The sequence below is a fragment of the Hesperophylax consimilis genome, chromosome 9 (assembly GCF_061612785.1).
Source record: "Hesperophylax consimilis isolate HC1 chromosome 9, BYU_Hcon_1.0, whole genome shotgun sequence".
In the NCBI taxonomy this organism is placed as follows: domain Eukaryota; kingdom Metazoa; phylum Arthropoda; class Insecta; order Trichoptera; family Limnephilidae; genus Hesperophylax; species Hesperophylax consimilis.
In genome coordinates this window covers 19199937-19227345 of record NC_142844.1, presented here as the reverse complement: position 1 = coordinate 19227345, position 27409 = coordinate 19199937, and the positions used below count along the sequence as shown (strand labels likewise).

General features: G+C 35.1%; 1 protein-coding gene across 1 annotated transcript in view; it reads right to left on the bottom strand.

Moving 5' to 3' along the window:
* Window positions 1-27052, bottom strand: part of jvl (javelin-like) — a 243846-nt gene extending 216794 nt beyond the window's left edge. Inside the window, exon 1 of the mRNA XM_089635708.1 lies at window positions 26637-27052. Within this exon, the coding sequence (XP_089491834.1) occupies window positions 26637-26684 (48 nt within the window). The 5' untranslated portion in view covers window positions 26685-27052. The remainder of the gene's footprint in view (window positions 1-26636) is intronic.
* Between the last annotated feature and the right edge of the window lie 357 nt (window positions 27053-27409).

Below are 27409 nucleotides of genomic sequence, written 5' to 3'. Positions count from 1 at the left end.
TATAAATTCACAAATTCATCTAAGTTTGAATAAAACGACAAACAATAGATTTTTCTCTATCACAATATATTAAGCGGTCTTGCATAAAAATCAATAAAATAGTAGTTACCTATCATAGATTTCAATTTCAGATAAGCAGAGATTACGCACGATTGGTACGTGATTACAATAATAAAGGTTATACCGTAAACATAACAATAGTAATGAACTTAAATCATTTCCATACGATAACGTCATACAAAAAAATACAAAACTATAAAGAAATGCATAATTCGCACTCCCGCAACTAAACTGCAATAAGTCGACAAATAAATACTGTATGTCCAACTGAGACGATGCATTTTTGTAATATGTGAGTTTTACAATTATTGGATAGAACGATTTTTTCATAATGTTATCTAGAACCCAAGTCTTGCATTTGAGCCTGTAAGAATGATGATTATCCCACAAATGCTTCTTTATGCAGATTTCTATATTGATTTCGCTTCAGAGAGTGATTCTTAGTACAATTCCAAAATTTAAATCCGTTCATTGCCATAGATCCTGAGAAAACGACTCTTAAAGTTCGAACCCAAGTCTTGCATTTGTGCCCGAAAGAATGATGATTTTCTCACAAATGCTTCTTTATACAGATTTTGATATTGATTTCACTTTATAGTGATTTTTAGTACGATTCCAAAATTTCAATTCGTTCAGCACCATAGATCCGGAGAAAACGACTCTTAAAGATCAAACCCAGGATACATTTATGCCAGTAAGAAAAAAAGTTTTTCTTGACAATGCTATTTTAGGCAGATTTCGATATTGATTTCGCTTCAAACAAAGATTCTTACTACGTTTATATAAATAAGTATAATTTATAACTTTTAATTTATTTTATTTTATGTTTACCGCACAAGGATTCCGACTGTTCCCAACCAGTGCGACCACGTCATACCCAGTAATTGGGGTAAGTTTGAGGTTGAAGGTAGCGTGGAGAGGATATGGGGAAAAGGATGGCGGAAAAGTACCTCAGTATTCAGATCTGGTTACCAAACAAGGCTAAAACCATTTCAAGCAACATTTCGCTTCTGAATGGTGGACTTTCACCCGGATGATACTGGAAGTATCTTCCACTCTGGAACGTGCCGCAAATACACCATGTATTATTTTTAATGAATTAATTGTGAAATATCACAAATTAATCAAAATTTACCTGCGCACGCCGGGATTTGAACCCGCTTCCTCCAATCACGGAGGTCGCCTTAAATAACTTTATCGTGCAAGTGACAATTTAGAAAAATTGGAACAGGAGAATCTTCGCCTAAAAATACTTAACTTTGCTTATTTTAGTATTCGGGTTTGTTTGAGATGTGACATTTTATGTGGGTTTTATCTTAAATTTAAAGGTACACTATCAAACTGGCAAGTTCTCAACTCAAAACATTTGATTGGTAGATGGCACTCTAGTTGCGGAAATGCGATTCAAATTAAAATCAGACAACGGACATAATATGCAGCGTACTGCTAACGACACTCCGAATTGCAAATGAGCGAAGGCAGTGTGTGAAAAAGTATCAAACAATACAAAAAACGACTTCGAAGTGTCCAGCGAGAAAGTTGCACCGAATCTGCAGGCAAATGTTCCATCACGAAGCGGCAACGTGAGAGGTTTCCACTTATGAGTCAGGATGCGGAAGGTAGATACTCACCTTTCCGCACAATACCGTACGACGTGCGGTTACAATACGACAGATAATAATAATACAATAATGGAGGATTTAAATCGCTAAATGGGATTACAATACCTGGCGCGAGAATGGGCGGATTATAATAAAACGTGAAACGCAAATCGAGAAAGGTAAACTACACTCGGCGTCACAAAAATAGCACCAAAATCATACGAGACAATAAAGCGTTTATCTCTTGCAGCGTCGTCGCCCTAATCCACGAAGCCACCAGTCTCTTGAAATCGTTGGCAAACCGGTCGAACGGCAAATCGGATTAACCCTTCAGTAATTTCGTCACATTTGTTCAGTTTGCAATGTTTTCTGTGTATTTCAAATGCGTATTATTTAGGTTAGATGTATTGGCTCAGGGAAACTTACGTTTGAAACTTATTTTCTAAGATGTGCGATTTTCGTGACTCCGAGTGTATTAACATTGAGAACGATTTCCCTTCAGCAATAAACGAATATCGAATGTATTATTATTTATGACTACGGCATTAAGTATTTTTGCTTTTAAAGTGCAATTGTATGGAAAGCGTGTGGACATGTAGAGCTGTACAATTAGAGGCGCTATTATGTCTATAACGTCGAAACGTCTTCCACTATTAGAACGCGATGAGCGGTGCGCGTAGACCGGATTCGGTAGTTTTAGTTAGAGTGTTGGGCGCGGTGGAGGTAAAAAAGTGTAAGATTTTTTCACTTCACGTCTCGTTTAAAAATAATACATAAATATGCGGACATTATTGTCAAAGACAGAGAGCCCAGTGGCTTTGACGCTAGGCTAACAATCGGAATGGTTTACCTCTGATTTACCACCTTTTTACAAGTTTTTCTTAGTGAAAAGTAGGTGCACATACCTAAAACTGCTTCAAATCTTAGGATTTCTACCTAATTTAAAAAATCTAATAAAAATAACGTTGAACCACAGAAATTAACGTCATGTTAAATTGAAGAGGGCGTCATATGATTTTTTATAAATATGTCGTTATGACTTTTCTTTTCTCATTAAGACCTGTAATAGCTACTAATTTTACACATATACTTAGGGCCTTACTTATAGACATGTTTTAAATTTTACACAACTGTTCAATAGCCATAATGTTGTTTATTTGTTAAAGAAAATTTGAGGTTGAAATTTAGAACACTTTTATTAACAAGGGAAACTATCACGATATTCATCTCCGAAAAAATAAACAATTCCACGAATCTCGCTTTCATAACCATTTCAAGAATCCAGATAAGTAGGTTGGAAATGCAACCTATCCACATAGCACTGTATGTCGTGTTTGTAAACAAAGTATTAAATAGGAAGACAGTAAATTAATTGCCTGTTTCGTCAGACAATTTTATTCAAAAACTAGTTTTTTTGTAGGTTAATAGTTCAGCGGCGTACCAACTTTTTGGCTGGCCCAAGACGAAGTTAATGTGAATATGAACTGTGAACGTGTGAACTTCGTCTTCGTCTCCAAGACGAAGTTCATATTCACAGAGAATAGAATGTCCCCCTAGAGAAACCTCATGTGTGGAGGGAGTGAGAAATCTGGTGATTATTGGTGGAAAAATTGGTCTAGAAGTCTAGGTGCACATATCAAAGTTAAAACTATTTAGTCTTCGTAAATGATATCTCCTAGTAAACGAGTAGTAGGTAGTATTTGAAAAATATTTCAAATATCTAAAACTATCAGATATAAGAGTTTTAACTGATATATTATTTTTTATTCAAAATTATCAAATATCTAATTGACAGCCCTGAATTATTGGAATTAATTTATATGAATGTGCCTGCCAGACAAACTCGAAGCAAAGACACTTTAAAATGTAACAATAACCTCAATACTAACTACTCTAATTATTCACCGATTCCAAGAATTCATCACATTGCAAACAAACACTGTGAACTTATTGATATATTTGGGGTTAATAATTTTGTGAGTTTCAAAAGGCAACTATTTTCAGACCTATTGGCTAGTTTTTAACTTTTATTATTTATTAGCTTTTAAAAAAGTCTTGTCTCTATATCTGCCAACGTTTAATTCACATACTCCTTAGTTTATTTGTTTTTTACACGCATATAAATGACTGTATGCATGTACGGACATACTTGATATGTATATTATACTTTGATTTATTTACCATTTCAAGTACGATTATTTAAATTCGATATTAATTACAGCGTTGGTATTTTACCATTACTCATTAGTTGTGTTTTTCTATACATACAACAGACATTATTTTTCTTCTTTTTTTTTAACTTCTGTTTTATCAGTTTATTATATATTTATTTTTTATATACCGTGCGAGTAAATTATTTTCCTGTTTTCAGTCTTACTGGTTTGCAACAAACATGAATAATTGTATGCATATACGAATGTAAAATGTACGTACTTACTTTATATTTAAAACTGTGCTTTATTTACAATATCAGGTGTTATTATTTGGATTTGATGTTAATTTTAGTATTAGCATTTAATTTTTTGTTTTGTTTTTGTATATGGTTATGCTATTATCCAGTGGTTATTATGGTTATGCTATTCTGTTACATTTTCATAGATAAATTGTCAATTTTATCTATAAAAGCCCAACAGGGCGTTAATGAATAATGAATAAATAAATATTTTGCACGAATTATTATATTCCACATATTAGGGTGCGTATAAACAGGACAAAATTTTCGCAAGTAGAGCCACGAATTACGGGAGAGGAACAGAGTAACCGCAAGCGGCGTTTTTTGTCCTGTTTACGTAGCATTAAATTAATGTTAAAAATAGTAACCTCAATTCGACCCGATAAATAAAGTAATATTTGAAAATAAACATAAACTATAACTTATTAAAAAAGACAATATTTTTAGTAGGTACACACGAGTATTTACATTGGTTTACCTTTTTATAATAATAAAAAAATCAAATTTTGGTTGTGATTTTGTCTGTAACTCGGGTTAGAACTTGCATTTGCTTTGAATTTAAGTGTTATTTTAAAAATTGGAAGTTACTAACTACTACCAAAATTCTTTTATTTTATTCTATATATGAAATGTGTATTTCTTTAATTTAAATTTTTGACAGATGTCTTAATTTTTCAAGTTTACTCACGGTGTTCATTCGAAAAGGTAAATTTCTGATCGTCCCCAAAATTGACAACATTTTTCTTTTTAAAAGCAAATTTACTATGTATTTCACAGTGAATTGTGGGAATTACGCCTCATTCGTTATGCAGAACTATGGAAATCGGGTTAAATAACACTCCAATATGGAAAATGATGCAACATTAGCGTTTATTCTGCTTTCTATTCGTGCATAATATGTTGATTGCACGGGGTAGAATAATTGCATCACTTTTCGTCGAATAGTTTGATGAGTTCGCGAATAAAAATAGCACGCGTATGCTACAACCTATTGCGAAGACAGTCGTTCGAAACGTAATGAAATATTTACTGTGATCAATCTTTTCTTTGGAAATCAAAGTATAAATTATGAATTCAAAACACAAATTTTCAATGTCATTCATCATTGCAATGTAATTTACCATCGGCTATAATTACAAACGATGACTTTATATTTTTTAAAGTTTCGTGGATTTTATCAGTCTTATGTAAAAAGTATGAAATAATAGTTCCACGGTCATATGGCGTCCAACTTTGTCCTTCCCCAAAACATTACTGGTCTTACTTATAAAGATTCTCCAATACGCTGCTGCAGCGCTGGTATAGCTTATACGGTGTGGAGGGCCGTATACTGCTCAGGTTAACATATTTACACATAATAATATTCATGCAATATTTTTTTAGACTGGCACTACTTTGTTCCATTTGATAGGTTTCCTAATAAACTTTCCGTAAAACACGAATGAGTTATCGCAATGTCGAAACACGTGTTCATAAAAATTCTAATATTTTCGCATTTCGTGTTCCAATATATTATGAATTTACTGGATTTATACTACAGGGTTTTCCAATAAGAGGTGTTATTTTGAATAGCCCGCTATTTCGGTAGATGTTACTTTTGAAGCCGACATTTTTTGACATTTGACAAGTAGAAACTACGCCATTAATAAAAATGGAACGATACACGCTTCAACAACGCATTGAAATTATTAAAATTCATTTGAGTGAATCAAATGCAAATCATCTTGAGTGATGAGGCCCATTTCCACCTCGGTGGCTTCGTCAACATGCAAAATTGTCGCATATGGGGCTCGGAAAACCCAAGAGTTATTGTTGAAAAGCCTCTCTATCCGCAACGTGTGACTCTTTGGTGCGGTTTATGGTCCGGCGGAATCGTTGGACCTTACTTTTTCGAAAATGAGGCTGGAGCAACAGTTACGGTGAATGGATTGCGCTATCGAGAGATGATTAATGATTTTTTATGGCCGGAATTGGATGGTATTGATCTGGACAACGTTTACTTTCAACCAGACGGCGTTACGTGCAACACAAGCAACGAAACCATTGATCTTTTACGATTGAATATCAAAATAACACCTCTTATTGAAAAACCCTATACTTATTTACTAGATACTTTTTAATTTGTTAACCGGATTGCCAATAATGTGAAGAGATTAAAAAAATGTAATTCTCATATTTCTCCGTGTGTATTTACTATCGGTTCATTGGATTTTAGAGTTGGAGTATAAGTTATTCAGGATATGACTTCTGATTTACAGTGCATGTCGTAACTTAGGGATAAGTACAGAGTATTACTAAACCACAAACGAGTAGGCATATCATCTATGTGATGCGCGGGGAAATTTTATCGACATGAAAAGCCATGTCACGGTGGTTTCGGCTACCATAGCGGAGTTGGTAAATGTAGATATGGAAGGGGATATGCAAGTGAAATGAAATACCAAACACCATAATATAATATCAAACTGCCATGTAGCACGTAGGCATCCAAGTTATTCGGTACATGGATAATCTACACACGGTATTTCATAAGCGAAGAGATAATACAGCATTACTTACAACCTACGACATTCCACAGAATACACATTGATATCATTGAAAAGTAAAATGACAGAAACGATACTAGGTAAAATTTGCCGAAGAGCACTCAACGTTTATAAAAAATAATTCGGAAAAGGGACCAAATATATTTATGGAGTTTTTCTACTGAAACTTATGAGAAACATATAACATTTACTAAAAGACGGTTCGTTCACATTTACTAAAAAGGCGGTTCGTTAACATTTACTAAAGAGCGGTTCGTTAACATTTACTAAAAGGAGGTTCGTTAACATTTACTAAAAGGCGGTTCGTTAACATTTACTAAAAGGTGGTTCGTTCACATTTACTAAAAGGCGGTTCGTTAACAATTGCTAAAAGGCGGTTCGTTAACATTTACTAAAAGGCGGTTCGTTCACATTTACTAAAAGGCGGTTCGTTAACATTTTCCCAAGTACCTTCAGCCTCACAACATACACCAATTGGTGATGCCATAGTCTCACTAGCTTCAGACGGTTGGGAGCATTTGGGATTCTTGGGTGGATATAAAAAAAATATTCGTTCAATTTAATTATAAAACGGTATACACTGTCGGGAAACTCGTAATGCAAGTGGGAATCTGGTGAATCCAGATCAGATATGACGTAGATTTCGTGGATTAATTTTTTTAGTTAAAACTTTTTTTTTGAGAAAATCAAGTCAGAAATTGTAATTTAAAGACAAATTTGTCAAAAAAGGGTTTTTAGTTGCCGAAAAAACGGCAAAAAGTTTAAAAAATATATATAGAAATGGTCAGATCGAAAAAAAATGTGATTTTGGGTTCTCTTTGTGATGTAGATTCTTAGGTTTACCGTTTGAACTGCGAGTTTTCGAACACCGTGTAGTTTTGTTATGTTTTGCAATGTTTGTTATTTGCTTTTCATGACATTATACAATCGTGCCTACCTGCCCAGAGTCAGTGGATCCATGGCACCCCAAATGGGTAATATTGAATGGAGTGAGGGGAAGAGTAGGGAAGGGTGAAAAGGGAATAAGAAGAGCGGGGATGTACCTAGCTAATAAAACCTGCTAAAGCCACTTAAACCAACATTTTTATAGCGACAATGCTAATAGTGTCTTTCAATCTGAAATTCCGAGAAAACTGAGAATTTATTCCACCCTGAAGTAAACATTCAGGTATATTATATGCCACAATGGAATTATACATTCAGGTATATAATATGTATATATAGGTATATAATACCACAATGGAATTATACATTCAGGTATATAATATACCATAGTGGAATTATACATTCAGGTATATTTTATACCACAATGGAATTATACATTCAGGTATATAATATGTATATATAGGTATATAATACCACAATGGAATTATACATTCAGGTATATTATATATAACAATGGAATTATACACTCAGGTATATTATGTACCACAGTGGAATTATAGATTCAGGTATATTATAAACCACAATGGAATTATACATTCAGGTAAATTATATACCACAGTAAAATTTTATTTCCTATCAGACATTTGACCTGTCAAACAGATCTTACCAAAAGAATTTCATTAAAACTCATTTATACCGAAGGCCACAGAACGTCAAACCTTTTTTTTAATATTTATCTGGCCCCCAAAAAAACAAGTAAACGTGTCTATATAAGGAGGTATGTGATTTATTTAAACGAGAACGCACGTATTCTCCATTCTACAAGTCATATCAGGTAATTATTGTGTAACTATATGTCGTGATGAAGATTTGAATAGTGACACGAGTAATTATAATAATAAAACAAACATTGATTGCAAAAGAGTGACACGAGTAATAATTACAATAAACAAACATTGATTGCACCTGCAATGGATTCCCCATTACTAGCAGATGTTAGTAACTAAAACTACTTCGCAACTATCCTTCAGTATCAAAATAAAAGCTATTTCGTAGAAATTTAAAGTCGCACATGATACATGATAGTATGACACACGATGTTAATAAATAGTGTAATGTGAGTTTAAAATATTAATACTTTTGGCTATATATAAATTTGGCTAAACCACGAAATTACGATGCACAAATCTGACCTAAATGACGGGCGCAACGGAAAAGATTTCTGTAAATAATACGTGTATGTATGCTTTTCTTCTTTTTTTACTCATTTATATTCTCTTACACATATTGTACATAATACCAGTTATAATTATTTTTTTTAATAATCAGTAACTGTATGGGTTACTTTACTAGTGTTTTGTGAACACCTCACTAGGAGAGCAGGTGTAAGCATGTTTTAGATAAAGTGTTAGTATACCTTCATAAGTACAAATACAGCATCGTCCTTAAGATTATCAAGGTTTCACCCATGGCGACAGGTTGTATACGCACGAGTCCCAACTGCTGTCGACTGTCCGGAGGTAGTGGTACTAAGGCAACCCGAAACGAGGTATGTTGTGAGACTTAAGGGAGTTGAGAAGGGAAGGAGATGGAAAGAGGAAGGTCGGGATATACCTGGCTATCCAGATCTGGTCAAAAAACACGGCTAAAGCCATTTCAAGCAACGTTTACATTCTGTCTACCACAATAAATGCAGTAATCAAAGTTTCACAGAGCCATCAAATAAATTTGTGGGTGATATTAACTGCATACTTATAAATGCTAAACACGTGGCCTGAAGAGATGCAGGGCACACTATGATTAAAATACCCATGACGAATCCAATCTCAGTGAGATGAATAAGTAAAAGCGTAGCGCTGATATATCCGTTGTAACCTCTCCCTCTTTGTCATAATCGACGCATCTAACAACAAAAAAATAAGTTGCAATAGAGCTCTCAGTGGTAAGACGGTATCGAGTATCGGGTGTCGGACAATGGTTTGTTTGAGTGGCTGTGCTAAGAGGCGTACATCGGCCGCTGCGAGACTGGATCCATTTCATGGAACGTAATCAATCCGAAATGTCTAACCTTGGGATTTTAAATAAAGGTCTCTTACATCATGCTACATGCATCAGAAAATGAATTAAATAAGTACTACATCACTACACAGCGATAAATAGCAACACGTTTTGTGAACCAATCAAATAATGAAGTCATTTTCACACTAGTAGTGTGTAAGAGTAATGACTTTCATGCATACGGAAATAAAGATCGAAAACTTGTTAAAGAGTATCGTTTAGCCAAATCGGAGATATTAAAATGTAAATTTTTCTTCTATAATTTCTGTGTTTATTCAAGTGTTTCGTTTGAAACATGCGTAAGCTTTTTTTTTAAATAATATACCTGAATAATTATTTAAAAGTGGTAGGAAACAGTAGAGAATCGGAAACAAAAGTTCTAGCACAAAAGCCAATCTTTTAAATAAGACTCCCACCTCTTGACAACAAATTATTTAAACAATCTCGGGTTACGAATATCCTGACAATATATGAAAATCTCTTATTACTACCACAATACGCAGAAAATTTTGCTTGTGTTGTGATGGAGTACCTATCCAGCCAGCGGAACCCAAACGTGACGCCAACTCAGCTACTGACCGGTCTGGTGCTTTTCTTTATTGTGTCAAAATGCAACGCAATATTTGACGGAATAAAATGCTTGGTTTACTATGCCGTGCCATAATCGTCAAAATCAGAAAGGGAAAATTGTGTTTGCCCAAATTGAAAATAAGTTTTTTTTTTACTGGTCAGCTGATGACAGTGGAAAAGATAATGAATAATCACAGGTAAAAGAAAACAGGGTATATTTGAACAGGTTTCATGACAAAACGGAACAGCGCCAAAAAAGCACAAAGGAGAAAAATAAACAAAAATCAGGGTCTGTTTTTATCTGTTTACCATTTGAACTATCATTAAAATATTATAAACTAACTAATTAACATCACGCCGTTTCTCCGCAGGGCTAGGCAGAGAGGATGAATTAGCACACTTGCTTCGTTCACATTCATACATAACCTACTGTTATTCTTGACAAGGTTCGACTCAAGTATTTGGCTCACATGAACGTGCAGTCTTCCTAAAGCTGGGTCCAGACATGTTCTTTTGTCCGTACCGTACCTCCGTTTCGTACCAGCGTCGCGATCCAAAAACTCTGGACGCATCATCTTTTGTCCGTACCGTACCTCCGTTTCGTATCCGCGTCGCGATCAAGAGCCCGTATCTCCGTAACGTCGCTGCGATCATCGCGTGTTCATTTCCTCCCACCATGTCGTCGACTGCGGAAGTGTTTGAGAATTTGACGATTGCTTGCGCGTCCTTCATTGTTATTCACAATAATATAACGAAAAAAAAACAAAAAAGGCGACGTTGGTGGGAGTTAGAATTGTTCAAAAACAGAGAAAGATGTAAAGCTCGGTCCAGACATGTTCTTTTGTCCGTACCGTACCTCCGTTTCGTACCAGCGTCGCGATCAAGAACGCTAGTTTGGACGCCCGTTCGGTACGGTACGGTGGTACGGCATCTCGATACGGATAGAGGTACGCTCCGATCCATCGCGAGTCGGTTTTTCGGCCCGTTCAAAGGCGATACGGTACGGGTCTGCGCCAGTCTGGACGTGTTCGCGGCGTCTTACATCTTTCTCTGATTTTGAACAATTCTAACTCCCACCAACGTCGCCTTTTTTGTTTTTTTTTCGTTATATTATTGTGAATAACAATGAAGGACGCGCAAGCAATCGTCAAATTCTCAAACACTTCCGCAGTCGACGACATGGTGGGAGGAAATGGACACGCGATGATCGCAGCGACGTTACGGAGATACGGGCTCTTGATCGCGACGCGGATACGAAACGGAGGTACGGTACGGACAAAAGATGATGCGTCCAGAGTTTTTGGATCGCGACGCTGGTACGAAACGGAGGTACGGTACGGACAAAAGAACATGTCTGGACCCAGCTTAAGACGCCGCGAACACGTCCAGACTGGCGCAGACCCGTACCGTATCGCCTTTGAACGGGCCGAAAAACCGACTCGCGATGGATCGGAGCGTACCTCTATCCGTATCGAGATGCCGTACCACCGTACCGTACCGAACGGGCGTCCAAACTAGCGTTCTTGATCGCGACGCTGGTACGAAACGGAGGTACGGTACGGACAAAAGAACATGTCTGGACCGAGCTTCAGGCGTCCCCAACATCTTCTAATATTCACATTCGCATCATATAATATTCTCCTTAAACCCCTTTCTTTGTTCATTCGCTCTACATTTTCTAATTTGTAGTTTTATAATAGGCATCGTTGATATACAAAAGTTTTGACAACAATTTCCAGGTAACCCCGAAAATCCAATCAGAAAATGTATCCTAGTTAAAAACCAGAATAATATTCATAAAAATCACAACGGCACACGGGATAAAATATCTGAGTTTGTTTAAAATATCCGAGAATACCAACCAACTAAAGCAATGATTTTATGTTTAAAATACAGAATAAAAGTATGTTGGCATAAGGTTCATGTTGAGCTAAAAACACGTAGTGAGCCATAGACATATGAATATTAGTAGACCTGCCCTAAGTGATTAAAAGCGTATTATCCCCACTCCCCATACCGGTTCCATTGGAGCCGGCTGTGCTCGCGTATGGCCTCAAGTGAAATTTGAAAACGTGACGTCATCATTCTTGTGCGAACTATGGTCGAAGCATCATCGGTTCATTTTACGAAATAACACGGCAAAATGTTGACTTGTACTATGAAAACTTGTAAAAATAGATGTGAAAAAGAGAATAAACCCAATTGTCGTATTACATTCCATATATAAGCATTATTTTACTTTATTTTAAGCATATTCACATCGTATAATATGAATCAGTTGTTACTATCACATCGAGAAACGTCTGGACGCGAAACACAAAGGTGGTTGGTTGCTGGGAAGTAAATTATGAACATTTATAAAAGTGTCTTAACTAAATGCTTAAACGAAATATTCGACTCTGAAAATAGAACCGAATTTTTTTGCCGAATTTGGACTTCGCAAATTTGTTCATAACGTGGCGAGTAATTTGCGCTCCCATGTAAAAATGTCTATGCATTCAAAAGCAGATTTTACTTTTAAGAAGTAAATGGTGATATTATAATGCGAGATGCCTATTTACTGTCAGATTGATTTATTGACGAATCACAGTCAGCTTCACTCCCTTCGTTCTTCAACAGTTGATTTTACCCCTCGCTATTATCTTCTCGTCTATTAATTCCTATGTCTGTGTAGTGAGCTAATAACATTGTCTGTGCTAAAATAAGTTTTTTTGCAGACACGAACATTTCAAATGAAATATACATTACGTAATTTCACGAAATAGGTATGTATTTTTTCCTGCTGAAATAGGTACCAGGTTCGCAATAATGTGATATGTCAGTGCGCAAAAAATATACAGAAAATTTGAGTGGCATGATGGGTGAATGGATGGAGATAGGTATTTTATATGCCAGGGTTCAATCTTTCAAGTATTATAATAATATGTAAGTATAGGTATTTACAAGACCTTCTGTTCAAATAATAAGCCGCTTAGACTGCAGAAACGAATATTGCAATCGAAGAAATGTAGCAAAAAAAAATCTCAAAATATTTCTATTGCGTGATATACTAATTTCAGTTGTCTATGATGAAGTGCTTATTAAAATATATTTCTGCGTACAATTATTCACGTTCAATGAACTTTTAATTTCTAAAATTGGAACTGATAGCTGGAACAAAGCGATAAAGTAGGTACCAAGATTATTTTATATTAATAACTAGGTGACGGGTACCCGGCGTCGCTGGGGGTTATGTATCTCATAATATTAAGCCAGCATTAGTAATGTAAGCGCCCGAAAATACTTTTTTACGACTTGATTACAAAACATCGACTTTTTTCTACTTTCTATAAAAGACAATATACATGTATCATATACATAAACCTTCCGGAAATATTTTTGGTTATTTGTTTTTGGGGTGTTATGCCGTGTTGCGCTAACTCCTTCTTTAGCCAACGTTTCGGACAGCATTGCAGTGTCCATCATCAGGGCAGATGTGTTATTGCTGATGAAGGACACTGCAATGCTGTCCGAAACGTTGGCTAAAGAAGGAGTTAGCGCAACACGGCATAACACCCCAAAAACAAATAACAAAAACACTTTTGGCCGTGAAAATCTTGAATCATATCTTCCGGAAATAATTCTCTAAATGATAGTGAAAACTACTGAAAACCCTATCAAAATCCGTTGGGTAGTTTAGAAGAACTAAGCGCACAAATAGACAGACGCGGACAGCGACTTTATTTTATACTATTTAGAATAATTCTATACTAGAAATGTGTATTTCTTTTGTTAAAATTTTTGACAGGTTTAAATCTGAATCACTAATGATTTTTGAGGTTTATATATACTAACGGTGTTCATTCGAAAGGTAAATTTCGAAACGTCTCTCTATTTTTTTTTAAATATGCAATGATCCTTAGGTAAATATTTTATAAATACTTTCAGCTTTACAAATCTCACAGTTATAAAATCACGTGATTTTTCAGAATGCACCTATTAATATAATCAGTGATTTATGTAGGTATTCAGCTATCAGCTTTGTACAAGTAAGTGTTACACATTTTACATATATTGTCTGCACAGATTAAAGACAGGGGAACTATATCGCCACCCGTTTGGGCAGCATTGTCAGACGTTTCATTCATGCGTGTCTTTAAGAGGCCCGGATTACACGAAGGAGGAAAAACAGATGCCGGTAGCTCGTTCCAAGTGCGAGCCGCCTTACACAAAAAAGACCCGTTCTCATGAAGCCAATATCAACTGTGAATAGGTGATCCTCTTTTTAAAAGTTATTGTTTTAGCCTCCAAACAAGTTCACAAATAGCAACAATTAAAACGTAATGATAAGAATTAAATGTCTCTCGGGCCAATTTAAAAACACTAGCTAATTCTACGTACAGAACATATTATAGCAAATTATCTAATCATATTGGCCACACAAAATAAGGCTTATTATTGTGTCAAGAAAGTCACTTCAAGTGGTGGTCCGCAGTAGCGTAGCGACAACAACATCATTATAAATTATAAACATCGGTACAGAAGGCAGTACGAGAATAAATATGATCAACATAAATAAAACAAAAAAAAACAATAAACTACCTGACAAAACAGGACAAATAAAATTTTAATCTATTTAAATTCGCCACTAAACAATGGATATTCAATAAAGATCGTACACGGAGAACACTTTGAAATTAAATATTGTTAATTTATTAAAATTGATCTAATGCTGATCATATTATTCGTTTTCCTGTTAAAAAAGGGACTGAAGGCCGATAGCGAATAATTTGACGAATTTCATAACAAACTATCAATAGCTCGAATATGATATTTTTTTATTTTATTCTTATTTAAGTACATAAAACAGGCATGGCGCCCAAAAATGGGCTTCATCACAATATCAGCTTGATATGATTAAAGGTAATACGTTTTTTTTAAGTGTTTAAATTGGTCATTAAACATGTCTATTTCATTATTAGAGCCATGTATAATGTTATAATTTCTTAATGTTCGCGGTACAGGGGAAAAATATCCTGTATTTGTGTGGTAGGCTTTAATATAGAAAATGTCTTTCATCCTCCTTGTTGATTTTCTTGATGGTATATTGATGTTAATTTGGGATAAAATGTTTGGTGTATCAACTGATGCATGTATAATTTTGTGTAGAGGCAGTACGTCAGAAAGTTATGATGAAGTCGCAACAAGTGTTCTTAAGAATAATAATATTTTCGCGTCTCGTCCATTATATTTATTCGGACAAGGCCACCTGCATGAACACGTGTTCATATTTTATTAGGAAGTGGTCATGCAGTCACATTTTTAAGTATCTTGATAAAAAAACCGTACTCATTTTTCTCTGTGTACAGTAATCAGTGAATTCACCCAAACCTAGCGACCCCAACGGCTTGCATCGCAGTGAGAGGGATGGATTCATACATTACTCGTGGACACACTAACCCTTATATTCCTACCCACCCCTCTTACCTTTTTCCTTCCCAGAACTTCCCTAGCTTAAAAGACCCTCAGCACACCATCCCCAAATATGACATAGGCCTTCTGTGTGGGGTTAATGTAAAAAAAAGTTCATACATCTTCAAAGTAAATAATATGTAACTTCCAATATTAATCCGATTACAGTAATCCATTCGATATCCAAAAAGAAATTCACCCAGCTGACACTAACGTGAAACACAAATCTCGGTATAAGCGTTCGAAGAATTTAAAGGGGAATGTGTACGTTTTACGTAAACGTAAGGCCTCAGCCATATTCTGTTGATCGGAGTATTTACACTTTGCAATAAAATCCAAATAAATGGAATATTTCTGTACGTATCCGAAAACTAAAAATTGTTTTTGATAGGTGATGAAATATGCTCTCATATTTTATTGGAAATAAACAAAAATTCTTTAAAATATTAAAGTTTTGAATGCAGACATTAAAACAAATTAATATGGCTTATTTTACGTTTCTTGTAACAAAAATTACTGATAATGAAAAAATATATAAAACACATATTTTATTAGACAAATGTATTACAAACGTTTACGACACCTAAGTTTTTATAGTTTCAAAAAAAATATTTAATAAAAAATTCAAGTCTCATAAGTTTTTTTAAATTGTGGTTGGTACCTTTTGTTTTATAAAGGAGCATATTTCACCTTTATGAAACTATAATTATTGTGTGGTTAACTTCTAGATTTGAATATAAAGCGTGGTGTTTTCTCTTTCCAACACCGTTAAGATCATATTCTCACTACTAAAGTAAGGGAGACACAACGATTTCTATGAGACCATATGAGTTGTTCCCAATAGCGAACAAATTAGCCTGAGGGGTTAAGTAGGTACTCTCGAGCGTCCATGCAGGTTGCTCGCTTACTGGGATGTTACACATCGTAAGGTAAAACTTACAAAATTAAATGTCTTAAATGTCTTTTATTGTCTGGAGTCGACAACTATACCAACCTCGCCAAATGCCGATCAGGTAGGAACGACATTTATTTCGTATATGGAGTGCTGTATTGTCATCCGATTTCAGAGAAATGCGTAAAAATCCGCGTGTGTGTTTGTAATTGTTAAGAAAATTTATGTGGAGTCATCGACAACGAATCTATATGTCGAGTTTCAGCTCGATCGGATGTCGGTAAGTGAGTTAATTTCCGCTTCCAAGATATGCATTCACTCATTTCCGTAAATAACATGAAATTCAAATAAATTTATTTGAAACAAAAATCAAATAATGGGATTATTAGATGATTTACTTTAAAGACCTCTTCACGTTACTTTGCTGAATAGGGAACAAGTATTTTATCCGCTGTTAATATTAACCTTGGCCCATCCGACTGTAAGTCTAGCATCCAACCCACAAGGATATTGATCAACTATAGACTATAGGGAGCAATTTTATTATTCCGAGATAATTTTCAACTCAAGTGCGGTTTACTCTAAATAGCTAAACGCATAATAATAGAATCGACACTGACGTATTTTGGAGAGCTGTTATTTTTTACATAGTTAAAAGTTAAAGTGGTTAGCGGCGCTCGTCTAGTGACATAGTAAATTATCTGTTATAACGGGCATTTTATTCCCATTATTAAAGTTACTTCTAAAGTAGTTCTCGACAGTTTACTCAGAGGTGGTAAAATACCCCTTAATCAACCTAATGTAGGTCTAATTCATTAATATTAAATCTCGTCAAACCATGCAACAGATATTTAAAATTTAGATTAGATACCGTTAAAATAACACGGATAAAGGTCTTTGTTTTAGAGAGATAGGTACAGGGGATCTCTCAGCGGTAGGAAACAACGCTACGTAGGTACATTGAGAATGATTCGATTTTACATAAATTTGTACCTGAATTATTGCATGGCCACGTTTCGCCATATCTTTCTCAACCGCAGTGCCATCTGTCTGAGATGAAATAGATCAATATCGATTGGAGAGATCACGATTGTCGTATCGGAGACACACGATGCCTATTGAAGAACTTAGGTAACAAAACCGTCAAGGAGAGTCTGTAATATTATGTGTCATTAATTTGGGCCAATGCTCGATTATTGGCTCAGTCCCGTTTAAGACACAAAGCCTCAACGCAATAAAAATACTCATTGAAAACATAGAGATAACCAATGACATTACAAACTATAGACATGTTATAGAGATCTCAAAAGTGGCAAGCGAAAGACACGGTATTTGTCGTACTTTCAATTGAGTGGTGTTAGTACTAAATTGTCACGCGTTGCGTGAGGTTGTGTGCTATTTCTAACCAAATTGAGTAAATGGGTGTCAAAATGCCCTAGTGTGTGATGAGAAAGTATTTCCATTACACGGCAAACACTAGTAAAAGCCAAGGAATAATATTTCATAAATATTACGATTATTACAACACACAAGTATAAGGACAACCTACTAGCAGTAGGTCGTATCATACAGCATTCCGTATTGTGTAAGCGTATCTTGTCATCTCAGCGACACCCGTGATGTAGGATGTACTATTCAACGCAATTTTAAAATACTAAAACGCCGCCCTATTTCGTTCATACACACATTCTTTGAATGTCCATCTTTGTCATACATGAACAAAGTTTGAATTAAGGATTTACTGGAAACATAAAGAGTGTTTCTTACTTGCCACATTTTTTCTTAATTTTGTGAGACAACAACAAGTCTAGTGTATTGTATTGTAACGTCATCGGAGATAACTATTACTAGATTTAAAAAAAGGATCTATAATGTTTTATGTGTGAAAACATTGGGCCGTATACAAAGAGTTATCAATACATTTGTCATCATGTTTGTTAAAATCGTTTGTCTTTTGTGTCATGTCCAGGGTTGCCATCCGTCCCGATATAACGGTCTTTCGTTAGTTAAGTGTGTCAAGCTGTACGTGAAATAATAATATAGTTAGAAGGCATGAATGTGCAGCTCACCCGATAAAATAATTTTCTAAAAGAAGCTCCCATGATTGCGATTGAAGTTTGAAGACCACTGACTGAAGTACTTGTGTGGACATCACAGATTTGATAATCAAGCCAAGGCCCACTATGAAATCAATAATCGATTTAAAAAAATTCTGACACACACTCACACTGCACTTACCGACGATTCGCGGCGTATGTGAGTTGTGGTCCCTTCGTGATTAATGGGTAAGGCTAGTAGCGGCGACATATTAAAAATAATACATAATTTAATGCATAGTACATATAATAAAGTGGTAAGGATGGCCCGCGGCTCTGCATTCCTTCGCGTGCCCAGTAGTTGCAAGTAGTAAGTAGACGGAGTCCGACTTTGGTAGCCGAGTTTAGTGCGAGGCCAAGGATCTCCCAAGGTAGGCTGTCTGCTAGGTAGCCTGCAGGTAGCAGTGGCGTCCATTGCTCGTTGATCAAGGGTAAAATCACCAGTTCTGTTAACAGTAGACCTCGCGTCCAAAAAACATGTTTCTAATTTTCTCTTATTTTATAAATCATAACTTAAATACCTACCTACTTAATCATCAACCATATATTTTATGCAATTTTTAAACACGACGATTTCAAATTTGAAAAAGGAATCTTTATTGAACCATAGTCGAAGTTACCCATCCAGTCAAAGTAAGGCTTTGATTGAATAATAAAGTGAATGCAGCAGATTTTCAGAAACTGAACATTCTAACAAATTTACAGACAGACGAAAAGCCAAACGGTCGAGTTAAAACAGGACTTCGCTACGCTCAGGCAATGAAGCTATTTTGTTGTTGATTTCAACACTATTCAACCAAGACTTCTCAGATTTTTAAGCAGGTAATAAATAACAATGAGGAATTCTTGTATATCATAAGGTGGTCGGTAGCCCAGTGGGTACAACACTAGATTAGCAGTCAAGCAACAACAAAAAATTATAATTGTTCGCTCACCGATTGTTTGTTTCTTGTAAACTTTAAAAATACCAATTTATACGAAACTAAACACATTTAATTACGTAAACAAAAGTATTATAAAGGTTATCGTAACTTTTTTTCGTTTCACATGAAAAAAATTAGTATAAACATCACAAATTTAAACAAACGTTCGCAACATGAAAGCAATGGCGGTCGATGACTTTTTGGAATATATTATAAATATTTTGAAGTTTCTATGGTTACTTCAAATGAACATATAAAGTGTGGTGTTGCCACTTTCGAACACTGATTAAATCATATAGGAGATGACGTAACGACTTGAGTCCGTATCAGCTTTTTTTTATTATAAAGAAAGCAAGACAAAAATATATATTACAGAAAATAATAAGATAAAATACAGAAAAAAAACAGAAAAGTTCCAATAAATTACTTTTCAGTAGTTTTTCGATGGCAACTTTTCACATAAAAAATATTAAAAAAGATAAAACTTATTTTACTTAATGACAACAGTGATAACAATAAAAAATAACTATTTGTTTTAAAATATAAAAAACATATACACAACAGTGATAGTATCTACCAATATTTTGTATTATACTCTAATACAAACTATTTCTTTCAGCGAGCCAATTTTTCAACATAATATTTGTTTTTACATTTGTACATTTTTTTTATTTCAGCAGGTAACATATTTAAGCAACTAGGTATCATGTAGTCCAGTGTTCTTTGTCCATATTTGTTTAAATGCTTAGGTACAATTAGTCCTTCATTTAACGTAAAACGAGTATTGTAAGTGTGGTCCAGTCTATTTATGTATATAGGGCTATTCATATGCTGAAATATAATTTTATACCACAGAATTGATCTTACTGAGAAAATTTTAAGATTCTGATAAAGGTATGGAACATTATGCCTTTGTTCGTAAAAAGTTTTATGAGCTAATAATTTAACTAGTGAATTTTGAACTGATTGAACATGGTTTATTTTTGTTTTACATGAAAGTCCCCAAGCTGTGATTCCATACCTTATAATAGATTCAGCTAGTGATAAATTATTTTAAGTGTACGTATTGGAACATAGAATTTTAATTGATATAATCTATTAACAATAGATCTCAGACGTTCACAGACTTTATTTATTTGTAAGTCCCATTTGAAAAAACAATCAATAATAATACCTAAATATACATACTCTGTGACCAGTTCAATATTTTCACATACATGTACATATTGCAGGAATACCAACATGTAAGCAATTTGAAGTGTGTGTCTTTATTTCAGGTGTAATAATATTTGCCTTAGCATTGGGTGATCTAATATGTATCAATTTAGTTTTTTTGGCATTTATAATTAAACCAGAGTCGTGAGACCATTTCAAAAGTTCAATGTAATCTTTTTGTAATAGTTCAATACATAATTGCAAATCACTGCTTGTACCGTAAAGCGATCGGTGATCGCTGGAGAAACGGACACAGAAGACCCAAGGGGTTAACATTTATTTTTCTTGAGGTTTATACATATATATAGCTTTTTAGCATTTACGAACTGCACGCCACTGACTGCTGGGTTCGGTGCTATGTAGTCTCGTTCGCTTACCGCCTTATAAGACCTAGTACCTACGTGCAGGCGTTATTTATATCCAGATTCGGTATGAAAATAGAATTAATAAAAAATAATTTGCCCCCTGAGCCATCAGCGCGATGGGTCGAGGAGTCTATTTACAGCGGAAGGTGTCCGAGATTATTGAGCCAAGGTATTGAAGGGTATTTGTGATGAAATTATGAAATAAAACTAGCGCAGACCATTTCAACACCGTGGAAAATCACGGGGTAGTCATAGAGGCTCTATTATGTAGGTACTAATATCTCGTCGAAACGTGTTCCATTATTATCAAGCGAGCAGCCGTGCGCGGGGACCGGATTCGGTGGTTTTCGATCTTTCGGCATTAGAGCGTTGGAGGTCAAACTAATTGGAGGTAAAAAAAAGGTGGAGCCAATTTTTTCGCTCCGTTCTCATCTATATAGTCTGAACTCTCGACAAATCAGTTCCAATTTTGGAAATGGTATTAAAATATTTTTTTATGAAAATTTTAATAGTTATTTTTTTGGGGTATTATGCCGTGTTGCGCCGGGTACAGTGTCCATCATCAGGGCAGATGGGTTTTCCTGTGCAATCCAACCATAAAACGGCAAAGATCGTAATCATGGAATTTATTTTTGGGTAATTATGCCGTATTGCTCTTCCTCCTTTTAAGCCAATATTTCTAAAGGAGATAGCGCAACACGGCATAATACTCCAAAAATAAATCACTATAATACTTTTGGAGGTGAAAATTTCAATTCATATCCAAATATATTTTTTTAAATTTAATTACTGTACAATTTTTTTTTCCAAAAACATTTAAAAATTATCATCATAATATTACATTATTAATAATCATAACATTGACAACATCAACACAGTTGCATTGGGTTAAAATATATCTATTGCGATCACCTAACTCAGAATTCCCCATTCATTCTCCAAAGGGATGATGATTGATCATTGGTAGATTGGTCCTGCCTCTTGGAAAAATAAACAGCCCGTACTGCCTGCTCTGGTGAAGTTGTCGGGAACATAAAGAGTAATACGTTCCAGATAATCAGGATTGCAAATTTGTCCATTAAGTAGCTTATGTGCTAACATAATTGCAATTTTCTCCTAACGTCTTAGGAGAAAAAGTAGTCTAGATATCCAAACTCTAGTAAATAAAGGTATCGCATAAATATTCTGCATTATAATTTATTTGGGGTACTGTTGAAAGCTCTTCAATAATGACAGGGAAAAATAAGAAAGTTACTCAGGTAATCATAGCTTACAAATCTGAAAAATATCTATCTTACAGTTGAAAAACTTAATATTTAAAAAAAAATAAAAACAATTAACCGAACAGAAAATCTGTTCGTCTTAAAGAGATCCGGTGTCATGAAATTTCCATAGTTTCTTTCTCTCCGGAATGTCTAGGTCAACACACGTATTTTGAGTCAGCAATATCATTTCCATCGTGAGCTATGGAGCTTTTGTACAGATATCTAATTAACCTTATAACAATAATGCCACATAATTCAATTTTTACTTCTACTATTTCTGTTCGCCTGATAATTACACCGAGAATACTTAATGCTATAAAATACTATTATTTTTTTTAAATATGATAAAATTATTCGTTTTTCTGTTAAAAACGGGGCTGTAGGCATTTAACGAATGAATTGACAGAGTTCATAACAAAGTATCAGTTAAATGCGAATGTTTTTAAAAGGACGGCGGAACACGTGTTCATACAAACACTGATATTGTCGTGATCCGTCATCATATATTTACTAGGAAAAGAACACTTATTCCCGATATACTCTGAATGACTAATATTTTATTAAGAAATTGACATGCCATCACTAGAGTAGAAGAAGGAAAAAAGACGTTTTAATGAGAATTTTTTCAAAAAACACAGGTATTTGGAGTATTTTCTATTTCCTCTAAAAATGTGCAAATAAAATATAAAACTACACACTGACAAAATGGCAACACTACTAAATAGGCAAATCAACAATAATAAATCTAGGCTCCCACAATTACGTCAGCAAGCGCCTTAAAAATATATATTTTGATAAGGTCAGGTAGATCATTGGCTCTGGCTCTACTGTCAGCCATCCGCCGTCCGCCGTCATTCCCGCCCACCGCTTCAGTCGAATGGCGGGGGCGGGTGACTGAACGAAATCAAAATAGAAAACAACAGATAAGTGCTGTTGGACATGGATACTGTCTGGGAGGGATTCAATTATATTATTTTATTACAGATTTTTTTAATAGGACTTGCGTTTTGTATTTATACATACAGGGTGTAATAACTTTAACCGGTCATTCCTTAGCTTACTTGGAGTAAAATATGAGTATGAGATTTTGACCTCCGGTGATTTGCTTTCCACCTAAAACATAAACAAAAATCAGTAGGTCTTGGATAGTTGACTTGCCGAACCCAACATGTTGAACCGCCAACATGTTGAACGGCCGTTCCCACGGCCCGACAAAGGGAATAATAATAATTCGGTCGGCGGTTTTGCCGACGAGCGGTCCACATTGCAGAGACCCGATTCTGCAAGTCGGATCGTGTGAAGGGCTTATTAGGGTCGGTGCACGGGTTTGGTTGCTTATGCGCAGAATTCACACACGGATCTGCCCGCCGGATTTGCCCGCCGGATCTGCCCTTCGACGGCAACACACGAGCGGACATCCGAATATTCGAGCGGCGAACATCTCACAATATTTTTTCACAGGATTTTTTCAAATGTTGGTATTGTAGTCAAAATTCTCAAACCAATCTTGGGACGTTTGAAATATTCTGAGGAATTCTAGAAATTTTGAAATTCACCTTATATAAACTTATTCTGAATTCTAGGGAAAAAAAATTTGGGCATAGCATCACTGAATGACGTCATTCTCACCGACTGCTAATGAGGTCATTCTCGGCGAGCCAATTCATTGCGTTTATAGACACGGATCGGCTTGTGATCTTGTGATGGACAGAAGTACAGCAGACCGATGAACCAAGTCGATCTGTCTCTATACACGGGTGGATTTGTCCGCCGAGCAAATCTGTGTGTGAATTATACGCATTACTCGGCTGAGTGACCAGTGACGGCGTGTAAAAGAATAATAATAAAATAAATAATGAAAAAAAAACAAAAATGTCAAATAAGCCCAGGAATCGCTGGTTAAAAATCTGTCGAATACATCCCACAACACCCTGTATATTATGTTTTGTGTTTAAGTCGAATATGCAGACAGTTGTAGGCACATCGAGGTCAACGAGGTTTTAAATGGAATAAAGAGTTAATTATCTATTTATGAGATCCTTGCCACAGAGCCCTTGAAAGTGAATCCAAGGATTCAGCCCATATATCTGCTTGTGTATTTACGAAATATGACTAGGATCACAGAACATGGGTTTGCATGAAGCAAAAAAAAATCTTGAACGGTGAGCTTTGGTATTGTGATCTTAGAAATTTCATAAAAATTTTAACCACATGATAATAACATAAGAAATGTTCAATTGCAACCAATGTAATAACATAGTAAGAAATTTTTATGATACTGGCGCCATCTTGATACATTATTATTTATTTATTTCCTGTAAGTAATTATTAGAGATAGGGAATGCGGTAGCAGTCTAGGTTCAAGTATCCAAGAATGCTGGAACAAGATTTTGGCACCATCTTAAACACACAATTATCCTTGTAAGTAATTATTACAGACAGGGAATGCGGTAACAATCCAGGTTCCAATATCCAAGGACGCTGGAAGAAGATATTGCCACCAACTTGATACATTATTATCCCTGTAATAATTATTACAGACAGGGAATGCGGTAACAATCCAGGTTCCAATATCCAAGAATGCTGGAAGAAGATATTGCCACCAACTTGATACATTATTATCCTTGTAATAATTATTACAGACAGGGAATGCGGTAACAATCCAGGTTCCAATATCCAAGAATGCTGGAAGAAGATATTGGCACCATCTTGATACATTATTATCCCTGTAATAATTATTACAGACAGGGAATGCGGTAGCAGTCCAGGTTCAAATATTCAAGAACGCTGGAACAAGACATTGGCACGACTTTGATACATTATTATCCCTGTAAGTAATTATTACAGATATGGAATGCGGTAGCAGTCCAGGTTCCAATATCAAGAATGCTGGAATAAGATTTTGGCACCATCTATACATTATTACAGACTCCCAGGCATACTAATCTATCTATTCTAAAAAGGCTAGGTATCCAAAATAGGCTTTCAAGTGTTTGCCTACAATATGTACTAAGATATTTTGGGCATGTTGCTCACCAAACTGAGAACTCGAACCTGGAGAAGGTCACTGAAAGTCATTGGCAATAAGGCACGAAAAGCAGACGAAGATCACCGGTGCACTGAACCGATCAAGAATCAACGGTGTTGGAAAAGTGTCGGTGATCGGGGCTCTCCATGCAGCGCAGGACCGTGAAGAGTAGATCAGCCTCGTTTATCAGGGATATAAATGGAGTTAATAATCCTCAGCAATAAAAACACAACAAGAAGATGAATTGATGTAAATGCAATTGTATCACAGATGTTTACATTTAATCTAATTAAGACCATATTACTATCGACCGTGCAAAACCAAAGAAAGCTTCTAGAACAATCAAAAAAATTAATACAAAAAAAAGTCAGATTTACTTTGTCCTCCAATTAGAGATACAATAGATTCATTTAAAGAGATTCTTGCTTGTGTAGTGATTTACTGTATCCTAGGACTACTATGGGGACTGAGGGTGGGTGTTCCAAACTATTTTGAACCAATTTGAATCACTATCACTATACACAAATACATTTAAATGTGCACTCTAACGATTTTCCCATACTTATATTGTTCCTGTTGTCCCAGCTACCTATAGCTTCACACCAATTAGAGAGTTACTAACAAACAAACACAAAGCAATGCATTTCAAAAAATATTATTTAACTAAAAATGAGGAATATCTAACACAAAAAGGAGTACTGTTTTAAAGTGAACGTTTTCATCCTAGAATCCAAGGTGATATTATGTCTCAAAGCACATTTTTTAAACTCCCACTAAAATCAGGCAGCGTTGAACTTGTAGATATAATATAGATTATGAACATCCGGAAAATCAGAAGTTACATTTTCAAAAGAAAATACGCACACAGTTATTTCACATGGGAAGAGGGAAGGTAACGTGACAAGTAAAACAAAACAGCAAAAATAGTGACAAGTCAAACAAAACAGGAGCCATGTTGCTTTTCATTTCAGACAGAAAAGTTTAATTAATAATATTTTAAAGTCACCTAGAATCTTTTCAGTGCGGGGGATAGTTAACGCTGATTAAAACAAGAAAGTCTATTAGTTTAGCAGGCCTAAAGTAATACTTTCATAGAATTCAGACAGGTATTGTAAGTGTTTCTTGTACAGCGTTTTGATCATATTGAACATTTACAGTTTTTGGAAGCAGAAGATTTAGGTAGTTGAGTGTTTGATGGGGATATTAGTAGAAACTGAAAAAAAACTTACCGTATATTGAAAGCCTGGAGAGTCGGGGGTGTAATAACTTCTGCTCATCTTGACACTTCAAAGATAAACTGTGTTTACAAAGATCGAACTGAACACTAAATCTTCTTCATGCACAATAAATAACAGACAACACTTTACTATATACATTACTGAAGAAACCACAGTATTTTATATTCCATGAGAGTTATTACCAATTTAATTATTTTTTGTCAATTGTCAATGGAACTGAATGTCACGGAAAGAGGTCACGATTTTTAGTGTTTCACTAACAACTGGGATTGCTTGAAAGGGGTGAAATTAGCTACGCAAAGACATATTTCTAAGATAAACGCTTAGTCGTACACACGAGTGCATTTTACGAAGACTTAATTTATTTTTTATTAATGACAGGCATCAAGCAACACAGCACTACAAAATTCTAGTTCCATGTAGAATAAAAAATGTATATCTTCTGTCTCTTTCTAACATTCACAAAAGTAAGACTGTTGGAGACGGCACAAGTAAAAAGTACAGAATATGTTATCAGCAAAATATATTAAAAGTATGTACATAAAATATTATTGTATTTTAATAACTATTTTAAATTCTTGTCATATCAATAAGTATATACTAGCACACATTTTTTTTATTAAGATTTATATTGATCCACTGAACTGACTTTAAATTAATATTTTGCACTATACCCGTCTCTTTTTCGCATTGACATGATTTGACGTTCAACTTGGTCGGTAAAGCAAATTTCTGTATATCTGTCAATACCCAAATTGAGTCAA